Below are 19239 nucleotides of genomic sequence, written 5' to 3'. Positions count from 1 at the left end.
ACTGGGCAGCAAATGTGGCGATGATCCATAAGTGGGTGATGGAGGGAGAAAGGGCGACATGGAAGAGGTTGGAGATGGCCTTTGCGTCCCTAGTAGCCCGGCGAAGGATCTTGCTAATGTGGAAGGAGGCGAAGCTCCCCAGCGTGGAGGCCTGGATAAATGATATGGCAGCGTTTATCAAGTTGGAGAGGATAAAGTTTGCCTTGAGAGGGTCTGCGCAGGAGTTCTACAGGCAACCGTTCCGAGACTATCTCGCGGAGCGTTAGATGAAGGTCGATCAGCAGCAGCAGCAACCCGGGGGGGGGAAGGGGGGTTGTCTTGCGTGGCGGTGGAAGGGGGGTTTGTTTGGGGGGTATTTGAGCAAGAAAATACATGAAGGATCTGGAAAACTGACATGTACGGGAGGAATCCAATGTACAAAGCTCTGTAACATATTGTTTTACCATGTTCATGTCTTGCTATGTGCGCTTTCTTTCTTTTTGTTACGGGAGGCGGGGTTTGTTTGTAAGGGTGAAAAATTGTGTTAAAATTCTTAATAAATATATATTTTTTTAAACTTTGTCAAAAATGGGGCAGCATGTGGTGCAGTGGCTAGCACTGGGACTGCATCGCTGAGGACCCGGGTTCGAATACCAGCCCTGGCTCACTGTCCGTGTGGAATTTTCACATTCTCCCCGTGTCTGCGTGGGTTTCGCCCCCACAACCCAAACTTGTGCAGGTTAGATGGGTTGACTGTGCTAAATTGGCGCTTAATTGGGAAAAAAAATAATTGGGTACTCTAAAATTATTTTTTTAAACTTTGTCAAAAATGTTCAGGTAATGTTAAAAATATCTCCTCCTAACTGTTTTATGAAATAATTTTTAAGTTGAATAGGAAACATTTTCACTTCTTAACAATATGCCATGAGCCATAGAACAAAGAACAAAGAAATGTACAGCACAGGAACAGGCCCTTCGGCCCTCCAAGCCCGTGCCGACCATACTGCCCGACTAAACTACAATCTTCTACACTTCCTGGGTCCGTATCCTTCTATTCCCATCCTTTTCATATATTTGTCAAGATGCCCCTTAAATGTCCCTATCGTCCCTGCTTCCACTACCTCCTCCGGTAGTGAGTTCCAGGCACCCACTACCCTCTGCGTAAAAAACTTGCCTCGTACATCTACTCTAAACCTTGCCCCTCTCACCTTAAACCTATGCCCCCTAGTAATTGACCCCTCTACCCTGGGGAAAAGCCTCTGACTATCCACTCTGTCTATGCCCCTCATAATTTTGTATACCTCTATCAGGTCGCCCCTCAACCTCCTTCGTTCCAGTGAGAACAAACCAAGTTTATTCAATCGCTCCTCATAGCTTATGCCCTCCATACCAGGCAACATTCTGGTAAATCTCTTCTGCACCCTCTCTAAAGCCTCCACATCCTTCTGGTAGTGTGGCGACCAGAATTGAACACTATACTCCAAGTGTGGCCTAACTAAGGTTCTATACAGCTGCAACATGACTTGCCAATTCTTATACTCAATGCCCCGGCCAATGAAGGCAAGCATGCCGTATGCCTTCTTGACTACCTTCTCCACCTGTGTTGCCCCTTTCAATGACCTGTGGACCTGTACTCCTAGATCTCTTTGACTTTCAATACTCTTGAGGGTTCTACCATTCACTGTATATTCCCTACCTGCATTAGCCCTTCCAAAATGCATTACCTCACATTTGTCCGGATTAAACTCCATCTGCCATCTCTCCGCCCAAGTCTCCAGACAATCTAAATCCTGCTGTATCCTCAGACAGTCCTCATCGCTATCCGCAATTCCACCAACCTTTGTGTCGTCTGCAAACTTACTAATCAGACCAGTTACATTTTCCTCCAAATCATTTATATATACTACAAACAGCAAAGGTCCCAACACTGATCCCTGTGGAACACCACTGGTCACAGCCCTCCAATTAGAAAAGCATCCCTCCATTGCTACCCTCTGCCTTCTCTAGCCTAGCCAGTTCTGTATCCACCTTGCCAGTTCACCCCTGATCCCGTGTGACTTCACCTTTTGTACTAGTCTACCATGAGGGACCTTGTCAACGGCCTTACTGAAGTCCATATAAACAACATCTACTGCCCTACCTGCATCAATCATCTTAGTGACCTCCTCGAAAAACTCTATCAAGTTAGTGAGACACGACCTCCCCTTCACAAAACCGTGCTGCCTCTCACTAATATGTCCATTTGCTTCCAAATGGGAGTAGATCCTGTCTCGAAGAATTCTCTCCAGTAATTTCCCTACCACTGAAGTAAGGCTCACCGGCCTGTAGTTCCCGGGATTATCCTTGCTACCCTTCTTAAACAGAGGAACAACATTGGCTATTCTCCAGTCCTCCGGGACATCCCCTGAAGACAGCGAGGATCCAAAGATTTCTGTCAAGGCCTCAGCAATTTCCTCTCCAGCCTCCTTCAGTATTCTGGGGTAGATCCCATCAGGCCCTGGGGACTTATCTACCTTAATATTTTTTAAGACACCCAACACCTCGTCTTTTTGGATCACAATGTGACCCAGGCTATCTACACCCCCTTCTCCAGACTCAACATCTGCCAATTCCTTCTCTTTGGTGAATACTGATGCAAAGTATTCATTTAGTACCTCGCCCATTTCCTCTGGCTCCACACATAGATTCCCTTGCCTATCCTTCAGTGGGCCAACCCTTTCCCTGGCTACCCTCTTGCTTTTTATGTACGTGTAAAAAGCCTTGGGATTTTCCTTAACCCTATTTGCCAATGACTTTTCATGACCCCTTCTAGCCCTCCTGACTCCTTGCTTAAGTTCCTTCCTACTTTCCTTATATGCCACACAGGCTTCGTCTGTTCCCAGCCTTTTAGCCCTGACAAATGCCTCCTTTTTCTTTTTGACGAGGCCTACAATATCACTCGTCATCCAAGGTTCCCGAAAATTGCCGTATTTATCTTTCTTCCTCACAGGAACATGCCTGTCCTGTATTCCTTTCAACTGACACTTGAAAGGCTCCCACATGTCAGATGTTGATTTGCCCTCAAACATCCGCCCCCAATCTATGTTCTTCAGTTCCCGCCTAATATTGTTATAATTAGCCTTCCCCCAATTTAGCACATTCATCCTCGGACCACTCTTATCCTTGTCCACCAGTACTTTAAAACTTACTGAATTGTGGTCACTGTTACCGAAATGCTCCCCTACTGAAACATCTACCACCTGGCCGGGCTCATTCCCCAATACCAGGTCCAGTACCGCCCCTTCCCTAGTTGGACTGTTTACATATTGTTTTAAGAAGCCCTCCTGGATGCTCCTTACAAACTCCGCCCCGTCTAAGCCCCTGGCACTAAGTGAGTCCCAGTCAATATTGGGGAAGTTGAAGTCTCCCATCACCACAACCCTGTTGTTTTTACTCTTTTCCAAAATCTGTCTACCTATCTGCTCCTCTATCTCCCGCTGGCTGTTGGGAGGCCTGTAGTATACCCCCAATATTGTGACTGCACCCTTCTTATTCCTGATCTCTACCCATATAGCCTCACTGCCCTCTGAGGTGTCCTCTCGCAGTATACTTGAGAATATTTAGAAAAGCTTCTTATGCCTCATCATGCATGGGGCAGCATGGTAGCATTGTGGATAGCGCAATTGCTTCACAGCTCCAGGGTCCCAGGTTCGATTCCGGCTTGGGTCACTGTCTGTGCGGAGTCTGCACATCCTCCCCGTGTGTGCGTGGGTTTCCTCCGGGTGCTCCGGTTTCCTCCCACAGTCCAAAGATGTGCAGGTTAGGTAGATTGGCCATGATAAATTGCCCTTAGTGTCCAAAATTACCCTTAGTGCTGGGTGGGGTTACTGGGTTATGGGGATAGGGTGGAGGTGTTGACCTTGGGTGGGGTGCTCTTTCCAAGAGCCGGTGCAGACTCGATGGGCTGAATGGCCTCCTTCTGCACTGTAAATTCTATGATCTATGATCTATGATCTATGCTGGTTGTATATATGCAATAGAAAATCACATAAGTCGGTACTATTATCTTTTTCCATTATCTGGGGTGGAATTTGTACATACTCTTATATTTGTTCCTTTTTTCAGGTGATGCTTTCAGCAGCAGCCCAGACAGTACACCAATGGGAAGCATAGAGTCTCTGTCCTCTCATTCATCAGAATTAAACAGCTCCTCGAAAACCAGCTCCTCTCAGCATCATTTGCCAAGGGAAATAGGAGATAGTGGAATACAATGGGTATCAGCACCTGTGTCATTGCCTGGACAAAAGGGCACAATTGTTTGGACCACAAGCCCAGAATCAAGCTCCAGTGAAGATACTGTTAAAACAGATGGTCAGGCAGATTCACAGAGTCTGTTGTCTGTTACTAATGTGGAAAACCCACCTCTGCCATTAAACCTGTGCAGTGAGGGATCCTATAAATATACTGGACTTAAAAGATCAATAACAACTTCCCTAACCTCTCTCCCTACAACAGATGGTAGGTTCACAGGTCATTTTTTTAATGGTTAAAGTTGCAAATTGAAAAGTTAAAAATAAATTGAAGAGTTTTTGCTAAATTCTTTCCAGGTACTAATACCAGAACTTTTAGCAGTTCTGTTCAAAATCTTTCTTCAATGGATTTAAAAGATACACCCAAAACTGCATCCAACCCAGCACTTCCTCCAAAGACAGCGATTAGACGAAGGTTAGACACATCAACGAGCAATGGCTATCAGAAACCTGGATCAGTGTAAGTGCTGTTTTTCTGAAAGATCCTTTGCGGTAGCAGCTAACGTATAATACAATTAATCACTGCAGATGCACACTTTGGCTGTGAGGTTGCGTTCCATCGTGCTGCACATTGCACACGCTCATGCAATAATGTCAAGATCCTCCTGTTTAAACCCTGTTTATTCCCTGTTTGTCCCCATTTTTTTCAGCTATTATGATTTTGATCCATGGATGATTAATGGGCCTGTAACTTTAATGCATTTGATTCAATCAGGAGAAATCAGTGATGACTCCATTTGACTGTCTTGGCTGACGGCCAATAAACTGGCTCAGAATGCTGGACTTTGCCGGTAACCAGTGGTGATTGGTTCTGAATTCTCTGGAATGTCTCTGCCCAGTAAAGTTGTTTTTTTTTAGTTTTGCTTTCGCTGCTGTAGGATCTCTTATCTTTCTCCCAAAAATAAGGTACAAAGTCCAGTGGATGGAGATGTCCAAAACACACTAAATATTCACTTAAATACACTTGCATAAGAACTGAATCAAAACTTAGATCAAATAATACATAAACTGGTCAGAACATAGCGAAAAGAATTAAGCATAAAAGCATAAAGAAATCATTTTAAACATGAACAGACAGATGATTCAAGAACTCAGGAAGGCAGGAATTCATGAATGAAACCTCGCCCATGTGATCTTACAGTGAGTTCTCCCAGTGAGCCAGAGAAGACAGAGCCAGGAGTGAGACACAGCTAAGATTGAGTTTGGGAATTTGAATCTAGGTGGGAATTGATTTAAATCAGTAAGGCAGTTCCTTTTAAATTTCAGGAGTTTAAATTAATCTAGTATTGTGCAGTGTGGGTTAACAAGGGCTGCCCCACCCACTCACATAACTGGTTGGCAGTTAAGTGTCAGTCACTTAAATCTACCTTGATCTAAAAGCAGGTGGGGGAGGGGAGTCAATTCAGGACAGTTTAATAAGAGCCACTTGTAAACTCACTCCCAGTGAGCCAGAGAGAAGACAGAGCCAGGAGTGAGACACAGCTAAGAGTGAGTTTGGGAATTTGAATCTAGGTGGGAATTCGAAGCTGGGTGGGGAGGAAGTGCTTTTTGTGACTGGTAAGTGGTGTTTCTGTTTTTCTGTTTCTTTTCATTGGCATATTTATTTATTTTTTCTTTGTTGTTTTTTTTTGAAATTGTAGTTGTTGAAGTTAACCGAAGGTTTAAGACATGGCAGGAGATCTCAGACCCGTGTCATGCTCCTCGTGTGCGATGTGGGAGCTCAGGGACACATCCACTGTCCCTGGCTCCTTCACGTGCAAGAATTGTGTACAGTTGCAGCTCCTGTTAGACCGCTTGATGGCTCTGGACTCACTTTGGAGCATCTGCGATGCTGAGGACGTCGTGGATAGCACGTTTAGCGAGTTGGTCACACCGCAGGTGAAAGGTACTGAGGGAGATAGAAAATGGGTGACCAAAAGACAGAGCAAGAGTAGGAAGGCAGTGCAGGTGTCCTCTGCGGTCATCTCCCTGCAAAACAGATATACCGCTTTGGATACTGTTGAGGGAGATGGCTCACCAGGGGAAGGCAGCAGCAGCCAGGTTCATGGCACGGTGGCTGGCTCTGCTGCGCAGCTGGACAGGAAGAAGAATGGCAGGGCTATAGTGATAGGGGACTCAATTGTAAGGGGAATAGACAGGCGGTTCTGTGGACGCAATCGAGACTCCAGGATGGTATGTTGCCTCCCTGGTGCAAGGGTCAAGGATGTCTTGGAGCGGCTGCAGGACATTCTGGGGGGGGAGGGTGAACAGCCAGCTGTCGTGGTGCACATAGGCACCAACGATATAGGTAAAAAACGGGACGAGGTCCTACAAGCTGAATTTAGGGAGCTAGGAGTTAAACTAAAAAGTAGGACCTCAAAGGTAGTAATCTCAGGATTGCTACCAGTGCCACAAGCTAGTCAGAGTAGGACTGTCAGGATAGAGAGGATGAATGCGTGGCTCGAGAGATGGTGCAAGAGGGAAGGATTCAAATTCCTGGGACATTGGAACCGGTTCTGGGGGAGGTGGGACCAGTACAAACCGGACGGTCTGCATCCCTGCAGGACTGGAACCGATGTCCTGGGAAGGGGGGTGGGGTGTTTGCTAGAGCTGTTGGGGAGAGTTTAAACTAATGTGGCAGGGGGACGGGAACTGATGCAGGAAGTTGGAAGGTAGTAAAACAGGGACAGAAATAAAAAGCTGTAAGGGGGAAAGTGTAAGGCAGAGAAGCCATAGTCAAAAATCAAAAAGGGCGACAGTACAAGGTACAGTGGCTGAGGGGAGCTCAGTGAATAGGACCAGGAATACTAAAATAAATAAAACGGGAAGTGAAAACATTAATGGTAAGCGACGCAGCAGGTTGCTACATGAAGATATGGGTTCAACGACAAGGAAAATTAGGAGAAAGATTAAGAGGAAATATAACTTAGGAGAGGTTACTGATCGAGGTGTTAAGATTCAGAACAGAGGTAAAAAAAAGCCAATATAAGTGTACTTTACCTGAATGCTCGGAGTATTCGGAATAAGGTAAATGAGTTGATGGCGCAAATCATCGTGAATGACTATGATTTAGTGGCCATTACTGAAACATGGTTAAAGGATGGTCACGACTGGGAGTTAAATATCCGAGGGTATCAAACTTTTCGGAAGGACAGAGTGGATGGTGTAGCTCTGATATTTAAGGATGACATCCGGGCAACAGTAAGGGATGACATCGGTGCTATGGAGGATCAGGTTTAATCCATTTGGGTGGAAATCAGGAATAGTAAGGCGAAAAAGTCACTGATGGGAGTAATCTATAGGCCACCAAATAGTAACATTATGGTGGGGCAGGCAATAAACAAAGAAATAACAGATGCATGTAGAAATGGTACAGCAGTTATCATGGGGGATTTTAATCTACATGTTGATTGGTTTAACCAGGTCGGTCAAGGCAGCCTTGAGGAGGAGTTTATAGAATGTATCCGCGATAGTTTCCTAGAACAGTATGTAATGGAACCTACGAGGGAACAAGCGGTCCTAGATCTGGTCCTGTGTAATGAGACAGGATTGATTTAGGACCTCATAGTTAGGGATCCTCTTGGAAGGAGTGATCACAATATGGTGGAATTTAAAATACAGATGGAGGGTCAGAAGGTAAAATCAAGCACTAGTGTTTTGTGCTTAAACAAAGGAGATTACAATGGGATGAGAGAAGAACTAGCTAGGGTAGACTGGGAGCAAAGACTTTATAGTGAAACAGTTGAGGAACAGTGGAGAACCTTCCAAGTGATTTTTTCACAGTGCTCAGCAAAGGTTTATACCAACAAAAAGGAAGGACGGTAAAAAGAGGGAAAATCGACCGTGGATATCTAAGGAAATAAGGGAGAGTATCAAATTGAAGGAAAAAACATACAAAGTAGCAAAGATCAGTGGGAGACTAGAGGACTGGGAAATCTTTAGGGGGCAACAGAAAGCTACTAAAAAAGCTATAAAGAAGAGTAAGATAGATTATGAGAGTAAACTTGCTCAGAATATAAAAACAGATAGTAAAAGTTTCTACAAATACATAAAACAAAAAAGAGTGGTTCGGGTAAATATTGGTCCTTGAGAGGATGAGAAGGGAGATTTAATAATGGGAGATGAGGAAATGGCTGAGGAACTGAACAGGTTTTTTGGGTCGGTCTTCACAGTGGAAGACACAAATAACATGCCAGTGACTGATGGAAATGAGGCTATGACAGGTGAGGACCTTGAGAGGATTGTTATCACCAAGGAGGTAGTGATGGGCAAGCTAATGGGACTAAAGGTAGACAAGTCTCCTGGACCTGATGGAATGCATCCCAGAGTGTTAAAAGAGATGGCTAGGGAAATTGCAAATGCACTAGTGATAATTTACCAAAATTCACTAGACTCTGGGGTGGTCCCGGCGGATTGGAAATTAGCAAACGTGACACCACTGTTTAGAAAAGGAGGTAGGCAGAAAGCGGGCAATTATAGGCCAGTGAGCTTAACTTCGGTAGTAGGGAAGATGCTGGAATCTATCAGCAAGGAAGAAATAGCGAGGCATCTGGATGGAAATTGTCCCATTGGGCAGACGCAGCATGGGTTCATAAAGGGCAGGTCGTGCCTAACTAATTTAGTGGAATTTTTTGAGGACATTAACAGTGCGGTAGATAACGGGGAGCCAATGGATGTGGTATATCTGGATTTCCAGAAAGCCTTTGACAAGGTGCCGCACAAAAGTTTGTTGCATAAGATAAAGATGCATGGCATTAAGGGGAAAGTAGTAGCATGGATAGATGATAGGTTAATTAATAGAAAGCAAAGAGTGGGGATTAATGGGTGTTTCCCTGGTTGGCAATCAGTAGCTAGTGGTGTCCCTCAGGGATCAGTGTTGGGCCCACAACTGTTCACAATTTACATAGATGATTTGGAGTTGGGGACCAAGGGCAATGTGTCCAAGTTTGCAGACGACATTAAGATAAACGGTAAACCAAAAAGTGCAGAGGATACTGGAAGTCTGCAGAGGGATTTGGATAGGCTAAGTGAATGGGCTAGGGTCTGGCAGATGGAATACAATGTTGACAAATGTGAGGTTATCCATTTTGGTAGGAATAACAGCAAAAGGGATTATTATTTCAATGATAAAATATTAAAACATGCTGCTGTGCAGAGAGACCTGGGTGTGCTAGTGCATGAGTCGCAAAAAGTTGGTTTACAGGTGCAACAGGTGATTAAGAAGGCAAATGGAATTTTGTCCTTCATTGCTAGAGGGATGGAGTTTAAGACTAGGGAGGTTCTGCTGCAATTGTATAAGGTGTTAGTGAGGCCACACCTGGAGTATTGTGTTCTGTTTTGGTCTCCTTACTTGAGAAAGGACGTACTGGCACTGGAGGGTGTGCAGAGGAGATTCACTAGGTTAATCCCAGAGCTGAAGGGGTTGGATTACGAGGAGAGGTTGAGTAGACTGGGACTGTACGCGTTGGAATTTCGAAGGATGAGGGGGGGGGATCTTATAGAAACATATAAGATTATGAAGGGAATAGATAGGATAGATGCGGGCAGGTTGTTTCCACTGGCGGGTGAAAGCAGAACTAGGGGGCATAGCCTCAAAATAAGGGGCAGTAGATTTAGGACTGAGTTTAGGAGGAACTTCTTCACCCAAAGGGTTGTGAATCTATGGAATTCTTTGCCCAGTGAAGCAGTAGAGGCTCCTTCATTAAATGTTTTTCAGATAAAGATAGATAGTTTTTTGAAGAATAAATGAATTAAGGGTTATGGTGTTCGGGCCGGAAAGTGGAGCTGAGTCCACAAAAGATCAGCCATGATCTCATTGAATGGTGGAGCAGGCTCGAGGGGCCAGATGGCCTACTCCTGCTCCTCGTTCTTATATTCTTATGTTCTTATGTTATTTTTAAGGGAGTCCATATCTATGGTCTAACCTGTTATTTACCCTCATTGGTTCTAATTCTCAGCTGAGGCTTTCTGGTTTATTCAAACAACTGTCTGTCACTTAGAAAATGATTTGTTATCCATGCATTGGTCATTACTTAAAATTCACTATTGTCCATCAAATTAATTAAAAGTTGAAATGAAATGAAATGAAAATCGCTTATTGTCACAAGTAGGCTTCAAATGAAGTTACTGTGAAAAGCCCCGAGTCGCCACATTCCGGCGCCTGTTTCTGGGAGGCTGGTGCGGGAATTGAACCGTGCTGCTGGCCTGCCTTAGTCTGCTTTCAAAGCCAGTGATTTAGCCCTGTGCTAAACCAGCCCCTATACGTGCAGTAAACCAGCCCCTAAACGTGCCCCTATACCTAAGTTTACGTGCACCTGCCACTTACGCCATTCCTACAAAGATATGGTGCTTACATTAACCTTGCTGTTCAGACATTTTAAGCATTACAATGGGCTTTTATACATGACATGAAACAATGTTTTGCATTTCTGCAAACATGGCACCAAAGTTTGATGGTTTATTCATTATCTAAAACAATGACTGTATTCACACAGTCAAGACATTTTTAATACTTTTACTCTTTAGTTATGCATTCAATTAGCACATAAAACCATGAATAAATCAAGAAAGCAATAATCCATCACTGCTATGATGAAATCTCCCCAAAAATCCAGTGTTAGAACTCTTTTCCCCAGTAAGGCTGGATGCCATTTTAATGAAACTACAAAGGATTGGGATTAAAACTCGGGCTGGAAGACAAAGAGTCTGAAGAGAGAAGTACACTCAAAGGTGTACCTTTGAGTTGAAGGCCCAGTTTAATAAAGCCTAAAGTGTCTCTCCAGAAGAAATCCTACTCCCTGTGAGTACAGAATGAATGTTTCTGCATAAAGACTATCACCAACTGTACACCAGTGGCTTCCATCAGCAGCCTGCTGGGAGCATCGCCTGCTGCAAAGAATTCAACATTGAAAGCAAGGACTCTTTTATTTTTTTTCACCTTAAATCTTTATTATTCTTTTTTACCCCTTTCCACCCCTCTGTGTTTGTCTATTTTGTGTGTGGGGGGTAGAGGGTGGGACAATAAAAGGGGAGTATTAGGTTAGCTTGCCTTTACTCCATTGTAATTACTGTATGTTTCATTTTTTTTCTGTTATAAATAGGCAGTAATTGTGTTTCATCTTACAAACCTGGTGTCTGTAAATTATTGGGCAGCCAAGGGCCAACAGTTTTGTGAATTTTTATACAAATTATTGGTTAATTCACTTGTGCTGGAACTCTGGGGCCTGTAGGGCTGGAATCGACTGTGCACTAGCCTGGGGTGTCATAACATAAATTGAGTGCTCGTCTGAGATCTTTGGAACGTTAGATGGCAAAGTTTGGGTTACATTTCAAATGAAAAAGAGACACCAGGTTTGCAGTGATATAACAGGATGATTTTGTAAGCTGCTAAGCATTTTCTTCTTCAGGTGGACATCTTAACTACGATTTATTTGAAGGAGCTTCGCAAAGATACGCTAGTGGTGGGGACTAGGGGGTCATTCGGTATTCAGTATGTTCCTGAGAAACTCTGGGTCTTGTGCAGCTTAGAGCTGCATCACCTTGGCATGGGCAGTGGTTTTGTCTGACTGGCTGAGGGGCAGTAGTAAAAATACTGTTCAGTGCAGTGGTGGGAGCACAAATACTGTTGCCAGTGCCACTCCCCAAGGCATGCCTGAGCAATCCTTTGGAGGACATATTGCTGGACTGCTTTAAAAACCTGTATGTCCCTTTGAACATTGAGATGCAAAACTGTGACAGCAGTTTAAGCCTGTCTTGTCAGCAGGGATACAGTGTAGGCAGGGTCACAAGATCCTCTGCTCAGAGACAAATGGTAATCCCACTGTGGGAGTGGTTAGATGTCAACACCCATTGGTTCAAGATATCAATGCCCATTGGTTCAAGATATCATCTCACGAACTTTGATTGAAATTGGTCCAAGGACCGGAGCAATATGCCAACAAATAAACAATCAGACAGACATTTCACACACACATATTTTTATTTTATAGATATTGGGGAACAAATTGCTCCTCGACATCTCATTTTGATAGTGTTTCCTATGGAAGTATATTGTACAAAATATATAGATAAATGATAGATGTCACAATGATGTGACTGGTAAAGCAGTATTCATTTGGTGATTCTTGAACTAGCAAAATTCATTAAAAATAAGCAAATATTGTCCTTACTCTCCCAAAACCAGCTGAACAAACAGTTGTTGAAAATAAAGTCAAGAAAAAAATCAAAAGTGGGGAGGATAAAGCTTTCCACAAAATACTTATCATTTCTCACCATCAATGAATATTCCAGTTTTGATAGCATATTTTTGTCCTTCTAATTTACTCCAGTGATACAACTTTGAGGAGCGGCTTCCATTATTGCTCAGATTAGAACTTAATTCTGATGTAGAGGCACTCTTGGGGTAAGGCGCTGAAAAAGGATGGGCTAACAGGAATAAGTAGGTGAAAGGGGAAGAGAAAATAGCAGATCTCCATGCCAGGTAAAAAATATCAAGATGTCTCCTAGCAGGTAGAGGTACTTCTTTAAATACAAGAGGAATTACAGAAAATACACCCACGTTTTCATTTCTTCAGATTACTCTGTTTATTAGACTAATAAATGCTATTTTAATGGTTTATTATGGACTTTAATGCATTAACATTATATAAAAAGGGTGAATTCTGATAAAATTGGTGATATCAAAAGACTAAGTATCTTGATTTGTTGAATTATTTACTCCCTGTCCAGGGTTGCATCCAGAGCTCAGTTGTTTGAAAATATTGGTACTCCTAAACAAAATTCCTCCAGACGGTAAGAACCTAACTTTATATGTTTTAAATCCGTATTTATATCACATTTTTTATCATCTGTTGCCACAAACCATGAATCTTTTGAAGCAGTAAATGGTTTCCATGAAGAGCCAGGTGCCAACCCTGTGACTAATTAATGATGGGTTCACTGTCATTTTCTAATGTTCAAATTGAATAATTGAGGTTCTCTTGCTTACATGCTATGATCATAGTTAATCATATGACTCCTTAATAAAAATAGTTTCAGCCACCGATATTGATGAATCCCTCACCTCTAATCTAATTCATAGAGGCACCCTATCTTTCTGGACCTAGTTCACAGAAACACTAACTCATCCAACTCCCCAGCTTTTAACAAAGATATTCTGATTGTCCAACCCTTCCAGTTTACAGTAACATTTTTATACCTCCCCATTCTTCATCATCCCCTTGTCCCTCTAAACACCCCCTCTAAACAAATTCCAAGTTGGAACTCAACTTCTATCGTCCACTCAAGTTAGCACAATTGTTCAGTCCCCTGTCGCATAACAACAGCTGGAGACTCAAGCAATTTCAGACCCACTGACTTTAAACTGACTAAAATCAGCTGGTAACTGTTTCTTACGCCGCCAAGCAGATGAGACAACAGTACTACGCCACCTATATGCACACCGAGAACAGGAAGCTTGAGAAACTCGGCATCACCAGCAGCAGCAACCAAGCCGTCCCCGGTACCACAGTAGAAAACAATACAGGGAAATCCATTGTTAACTTGTTGAACTATACCCTTCAACCAGACGATATCGAAGTCTTCAGCAGAGGGCTCAATTTCTGCACCACCACCAAAATGGACCACATCAGTCTCGCGGCAGACACGGAGGAATTCATCAGGCGAATGAGGCTCCGGGAGTTCATCCACAGACCCCAAAAGGCTGACAGTGAACCCAATGAGACAGCCAATGAATCGGAACAACAGACCCAACGATCTGCGGTGCAGCAACCGAAGAGGAAAGAGTCGCATTGGACCCCACTGGAAGGCTGCTGCCCTAGACTCGACATGTATGCTCAAGCCGTCAGGAGTTGTGTCACTGCCCGATTTATCAGTCGCATTCACAAGACAGCTCCGAACGTCACCCAAGCAGAACGCAACTCCATCCGTGTTCTCAAGACCTACCGCAACATTGTCATCAAAGCAGCAGACAATGGAGGGGTTACCGTCATACTGAACAGAATGGACTACTGCAAAGAAGTGTACCGACAACTCAACAACCAGGAACACTACAGACAGTTGCCCAGCAACTCAACAGACTGATCAAAACCTTGAATCCAGACCTTCAGAGCACCCTATGTGCTCTCATCCCACGTACTCCCTGCGTTGGAGATCTTCACTGCCTCCTGAAAATACACAAGGCCAACTCACCAGATCGTCCTATCGTATCGGCCAATGGGACCCTGTGTGAGAACCTCTCTGGCTACATCGAGGGAATCTTGAAACCCGTCGTACAAGGAACCCCCAGCTTCTGTCGCAACACGATGGACTTCTTGCAGAAACTCAGCACACATGGACCAGTTGAACCAGGAACATTCCTCGTCATAATGGACATCTCGGCACTCTACAGCAGCATCCCCCATGACGACGGCATTGCTGCAACAGTCTCAGTACTCAACACTGACAACTGCCAATCTTCAGGCGCAATTCTAAACTCATCCACTTTATCCTGGATCACAACGTCTTCACCTTTGCCAACAAGTTCTTCACCAGACACACGGAACAGCCATGGGGACAAAATTCGCACCTCAATACGCCAACATCTTCATGCACAAGTTCGAACAAAACCTCTTCACCGCAAAGGACCTTCAACCGACGCTTTTCACCAGATATATCAATAACACTTTTTTCCTTTGGACCCACGGTGAAGTACCACTGAAACGACACAATGACATCAATAAGTTCCATCCCACTATCAGATTCATCATGGACTACTCTCCAGAATCGCTTGCATTCTTGGACACACGCATCTCCATCAAGGACATTCACCTCAGCACTTTGCTTTACTGCAAGCCCACGGATAACCTCACGATTCTCCACTTTTCCAGCTTGCACTCTAAACACATTAAAGAAGCCATCCCCTATGGACAAGCCCTCTGTATACACAGGATCTGCTCAGACGAGGAGGAACGTAACATACATCTACAGATTCTGAAAGACGCCCTCATAAGTACGGGATATGGCGCTCGATTCATCGATCGACAGTTCCAACAAACCACAACAAAAAACCGCACCAACGTCCTCAGAAGACAAACACGGGACAACATTGACAGTACCCTTGTCGTCCAGTACTCCCCGGAGTGGAGAAATTATGACATCTTTTTCGCAGCCTTCAACACGTCATCGATGAAGACAAACATCTTGCCACAGCCATCCCCACACCCCCACTACTTGCCTTCAAACAACCGCGCAATCTCAAACAGACCATTGTTGGCAGCAAACTACCCAGTCTTCATGAGAACGACGACCACAACACCACACAACCCTGCCATGGCAACCTCTGCAAGACATGCCAGATCATCGACATGGATACCACCATTACACGTGAGAACACCACCCACCAGGTACGCGGTGCATACTCGTGTGACTCGGCCAACGTTGTTTACCTCATACGCTACAGGAAAGGATGGCCCGAGGCGTGGTACATTGGCGAGACCATGCAGAAGCTGTGACAACAGATGAACGGTCATCGCGCAACAATCACCAGGCAGGATGTTCCCTTCCAATCGGGGAACACTTCGGCAATCAAGGGCATTCAGCCTCTGATCTTCAGGTAAGCATTCTCCAAGGCGGCCTCAGGACGCACAACAACGCAGAATCACTGAGCAGAAACTGATAGCCAAGTTCCGCACGCATGAGTATGGCCTCAACCGGGACCTTGGATTCATGACGCACTACATTCACTATCTGGCCTGGGCTTGCAAAATCCTACCAACTGTCCTGGCTTGAGACAATTCACACCTCTTTAACCTGTGATTATCTCTCTCTTCAGTTGCACTGTCTGTACCTGTAAAGACTTAATTACCTGGAAAAACCTCTCATTCAAAGTATCATCTTGCATCAAAGAGCTGCGCTTCGAAAGCTACTGATTCCAAACAAACCTGTTGGATTTTAACCTGGTGTTGTGAGACTTCTAACTGTTTCTTAAGTTGCACTTCAGTCAGTCAGAAGGATCTGGGCAAACAACAAGCCAAGTTTGATCACATATGTAATACCTTTACATTGCTGATACCTGACAGCATATGTTTCTTAATAGGTAAGCTGGTCGATAGCCAATTGTACAAAAAATTTTACAAACTGCCATTGCCAGGTGGAGCAAAATCCTGAAATACTGGAACAAAAATACAAAATGTAATTTTAAGCTCACCTTTACTTGTGGCTTGCTCAAATGGCCAGTTCATAGCTAAGGTTCATCCAATATTGATCAGCTCTGCATTTCAGCCCAGAACTATTAGAATTCATGTCTGTAACCATAAAGATGAATATTGTATAATGCCATCAACATAGAGAAGATGTTTGTAATATTTTTGAACCAACTGAGGCAAATTAAGTATTTCGAGACTGATTTTTATTTTTTTATATCAGATAAAAAAAACACTTAAAAATTCAAAGCCTTTGTAACAATCCATATTTGGAAATACACTTGAGTGCAAGTATAATATTAGTCATTAGCTGATTATTTAAAATCTTTTGTAAAATTGACTTTTCTGGAAGAAAAACCTGAAGTCCCCATGGCCTCATAATGTACAGCATTTGTAGGTCTTGTAAACAGTAATAAAGCATTGGCATCACTTTTAAATGAAAGGTTTCAGTTTTGAAGATTATCAATGACATCCATCAAACTCAAAACTTCACAAATAGTCTGTGCATAGTATGCAGCAGAAGACACATTCAAACCTACTTGAGATGAACTCCAGACCGTAATTGAATTGTGACAGTAAAATAATAATTTTTATTGTCATAAGAAAGCTTATATTAACACTGCAATGAAGTTACTGTGAAAAGCCCCTAGTCACCACATTCCGGCGCCTGTTCGGGTACACAGAGGGAGAATTCAGAATGTCCAAATTACTTAACAGCACGTCTTTTGGGACTTGTGGGAGGAAACCGGAGCACCCGGAGGAAACCCACGCAGACACAGGGAGAACGTGCAGAATCCACACAGACAGTAACCCAAGCCGGGAATCGGACCTGGGACCCTGGAGCTGTGAAGCAACAGTGCTACCCACTGTGCTACCATGTCATTGGGCTGGTTCAGCTCACTTGGCTAGACAGCTGGTTCATAATGCAGAACCAGGCCAGCAGCGCAGGTTCAATTCCCGTACCGGCTTAGGTTATTCATGAAGGCCCTACCTTCTCAACCTTACCCCTCGCTTGAGGTGCGGTGATCCCCAGGTTAAATCACCACCAGTTACCTCTCCCCCTCAAAGGAGAAAGCAGCCTATGGTCATCTGGGACTGTGGTGGCTTTACATTTACTTACATAGGATGGTATACTTTATTTGGAAAAGTAATTTAGGATTTGTTGTGTATTATATTTACTTCTCATGGCTATCTTGTTTACAAGTAATATAAAGAAATGTTCTACTTACTAGTAATAGTACTGCAAGTGCTTTCTGTTTTTTTTACAGCCAAGCCAAAGCCATGTATGCTTGTAAAGCAGAGCACAGTCACGAGCTTTCTTTCCCACAGGGGGCAATGTTCACTAATGGTAAGTACTAAGAATATTTATCTTGGAATTCTTGTTGGAACATTCAAATTAAAATAATAGTTAACGTGTCGTATCATCAACAGTTCAAATATACATTCATTGTTAGATGGTGCTTCTATCTATTTGGAAAAGCAGGTTATAGTTTCAAATGCATGTTCTACCTTCAGATTCACAAAATGTTACATATTCATCTAATCTTTGCCTGCAATTAAGAGTTTGCCTCATCTAATTAGGAGTAGGACAAAAGCAAATTTGATTTGGAATTTCATCTTTTTTTTAAATAAATATTTTTATTCTCCATTTTCACATTTTCTTCAGAATTTACACCCCACCAACAAACAGTAAATGATAACGAATACAATGTCAATCCCCTTATTAACAACAACAATCCCAACCTCCCACCACCCCAAACAACAACCCATCTGACAATATAAGCATCAAATAAAACAAACCCTCCCAAGGTGGAAAAAAAAAGGAAAAAAGAAAAAGGAATCAGGAATCGCGTATGGTCAGTCACCATTGACATATACAGTTCACACCCCCAACCCCCCCCCCCCCCTCGAATATTCAACGCCATCCAATCCCCGAAAGAGTACCGTGAATGACACCCATGAATCGTAGACACCATCCCCTCCCAGACACCTCCCTCCACTTCCTCTTGTAAACTCCCCCTCCAACTTCGATTCCTTCCCCCAACTTTTCACCCCGGCTAGACTCACCGAAACCTGTTACACCAGACTCCGATGGCCGCAGCCTCTCCCCCCACCTCACTCCCGTTCACTGGCCGGCTTAAACCGGCCAGCGTGGAGGCTCCCGCCCGGGTCTCCTTCACCCTTGCCTGGTCCCAGGAAAACCAAGAAATCTCCTTGAGCACACAATGCCCGCATACACACCCAAGCCCCAAAGAACCATCATTGCAAATGAAAGTCCCATCTCTTCCCTTGTCCAAATATGTACAGCGTCGATTCATTTAGTACATGCACCAACACGCAGTGAAAAAATAAAGTTACATGAGGCTACATTGGTACACGACCATTTCTCAATTCTGCCACAGTCCTTCTGCCTTCGCAAACTCCTCCGCTGCTTCCGCCGTCCCAAAATAAAAGTCCTTGGATTTGTAGGTCACCCTCAACTTAGTTGGATATACTATGCCGCACTGCATCTTGCTGATGTACAGTGCCTTCTCCAGCCGGCTGAAGGCAACCCGCCTCCTCGCCAGCTCCACTGTAAAGTCCTGGTATATGCGTATACCAGCTCCAGCCCACTGACCACCCGCTTCTGCTTTGCCCAGCACAGGACTTTCTCTTTCACGCTTCTCCTACGGAAACACAGTTACTACTCTTGGCGGCAGTTCATATGATCCAGTTCATATCGGGAGGGATCGTCCCCTTCCCCCAACAGCTTCGCCAACTTTGTGGCAAAATACTCTGTCGACCTTGGGCCTTCCACCCCTTCGGGCAGACCC

General features: G+C 44.0%; 1 protein-coding gene across 1 annotated transcript in view; it reads left to right on the top strand.

Moving 5' to 3' along the window:
* The window catches only part of arhgap42a (Rho GTPase activating protein 42a), a 572455-nt gene that overhangs the window by 521556 nt on the left and 31660 nt on the right, over nucleotides 1–19239 (top strand). Inside the window, exons 20-23 of the mRNA XM_072476376.1 lie at nucleotides 4084–4476; nucleotides 4566–4728; nucleotides 12975–13037; nucleotides 17695–17774. Of these exons, the coding sequence (XP_072332477.1) occupies nucleotides 4084–4476; nucleotides 4566–4728; nucleotides 12975–13037; nucleotides 17695–17774 (699 nt within the window). The remainder of the gene's footprint in view (nucleotides 1–4083; nucleotides 4477–4565; nucleotides 4729–12974; nucleotides 13038–17694; nucleotides 17775–19239) is intronic.

This window comes from Scyliorhinus torazame, chromosome 15 (assembly GCF_047496885.1).
Source record: "Scyliorhinus torazame isolate Kashiwa2021f chromosome 15, sScyTor2.1, whole genome shotgun sequence".
Taxonomy (NCBI): domain Eukaryota; kingdom Metazoa; phylum Chordata; class Chondrichthyes; order Carcharhiniformes; family Scyliorhinidae; genus Scyliorhinus; species Scyliorhinus torazame.
Note: the sequence above shows the minus strand (reverse complement) of the source record. Positions and strands in the feature narration are given on the sequence as shown.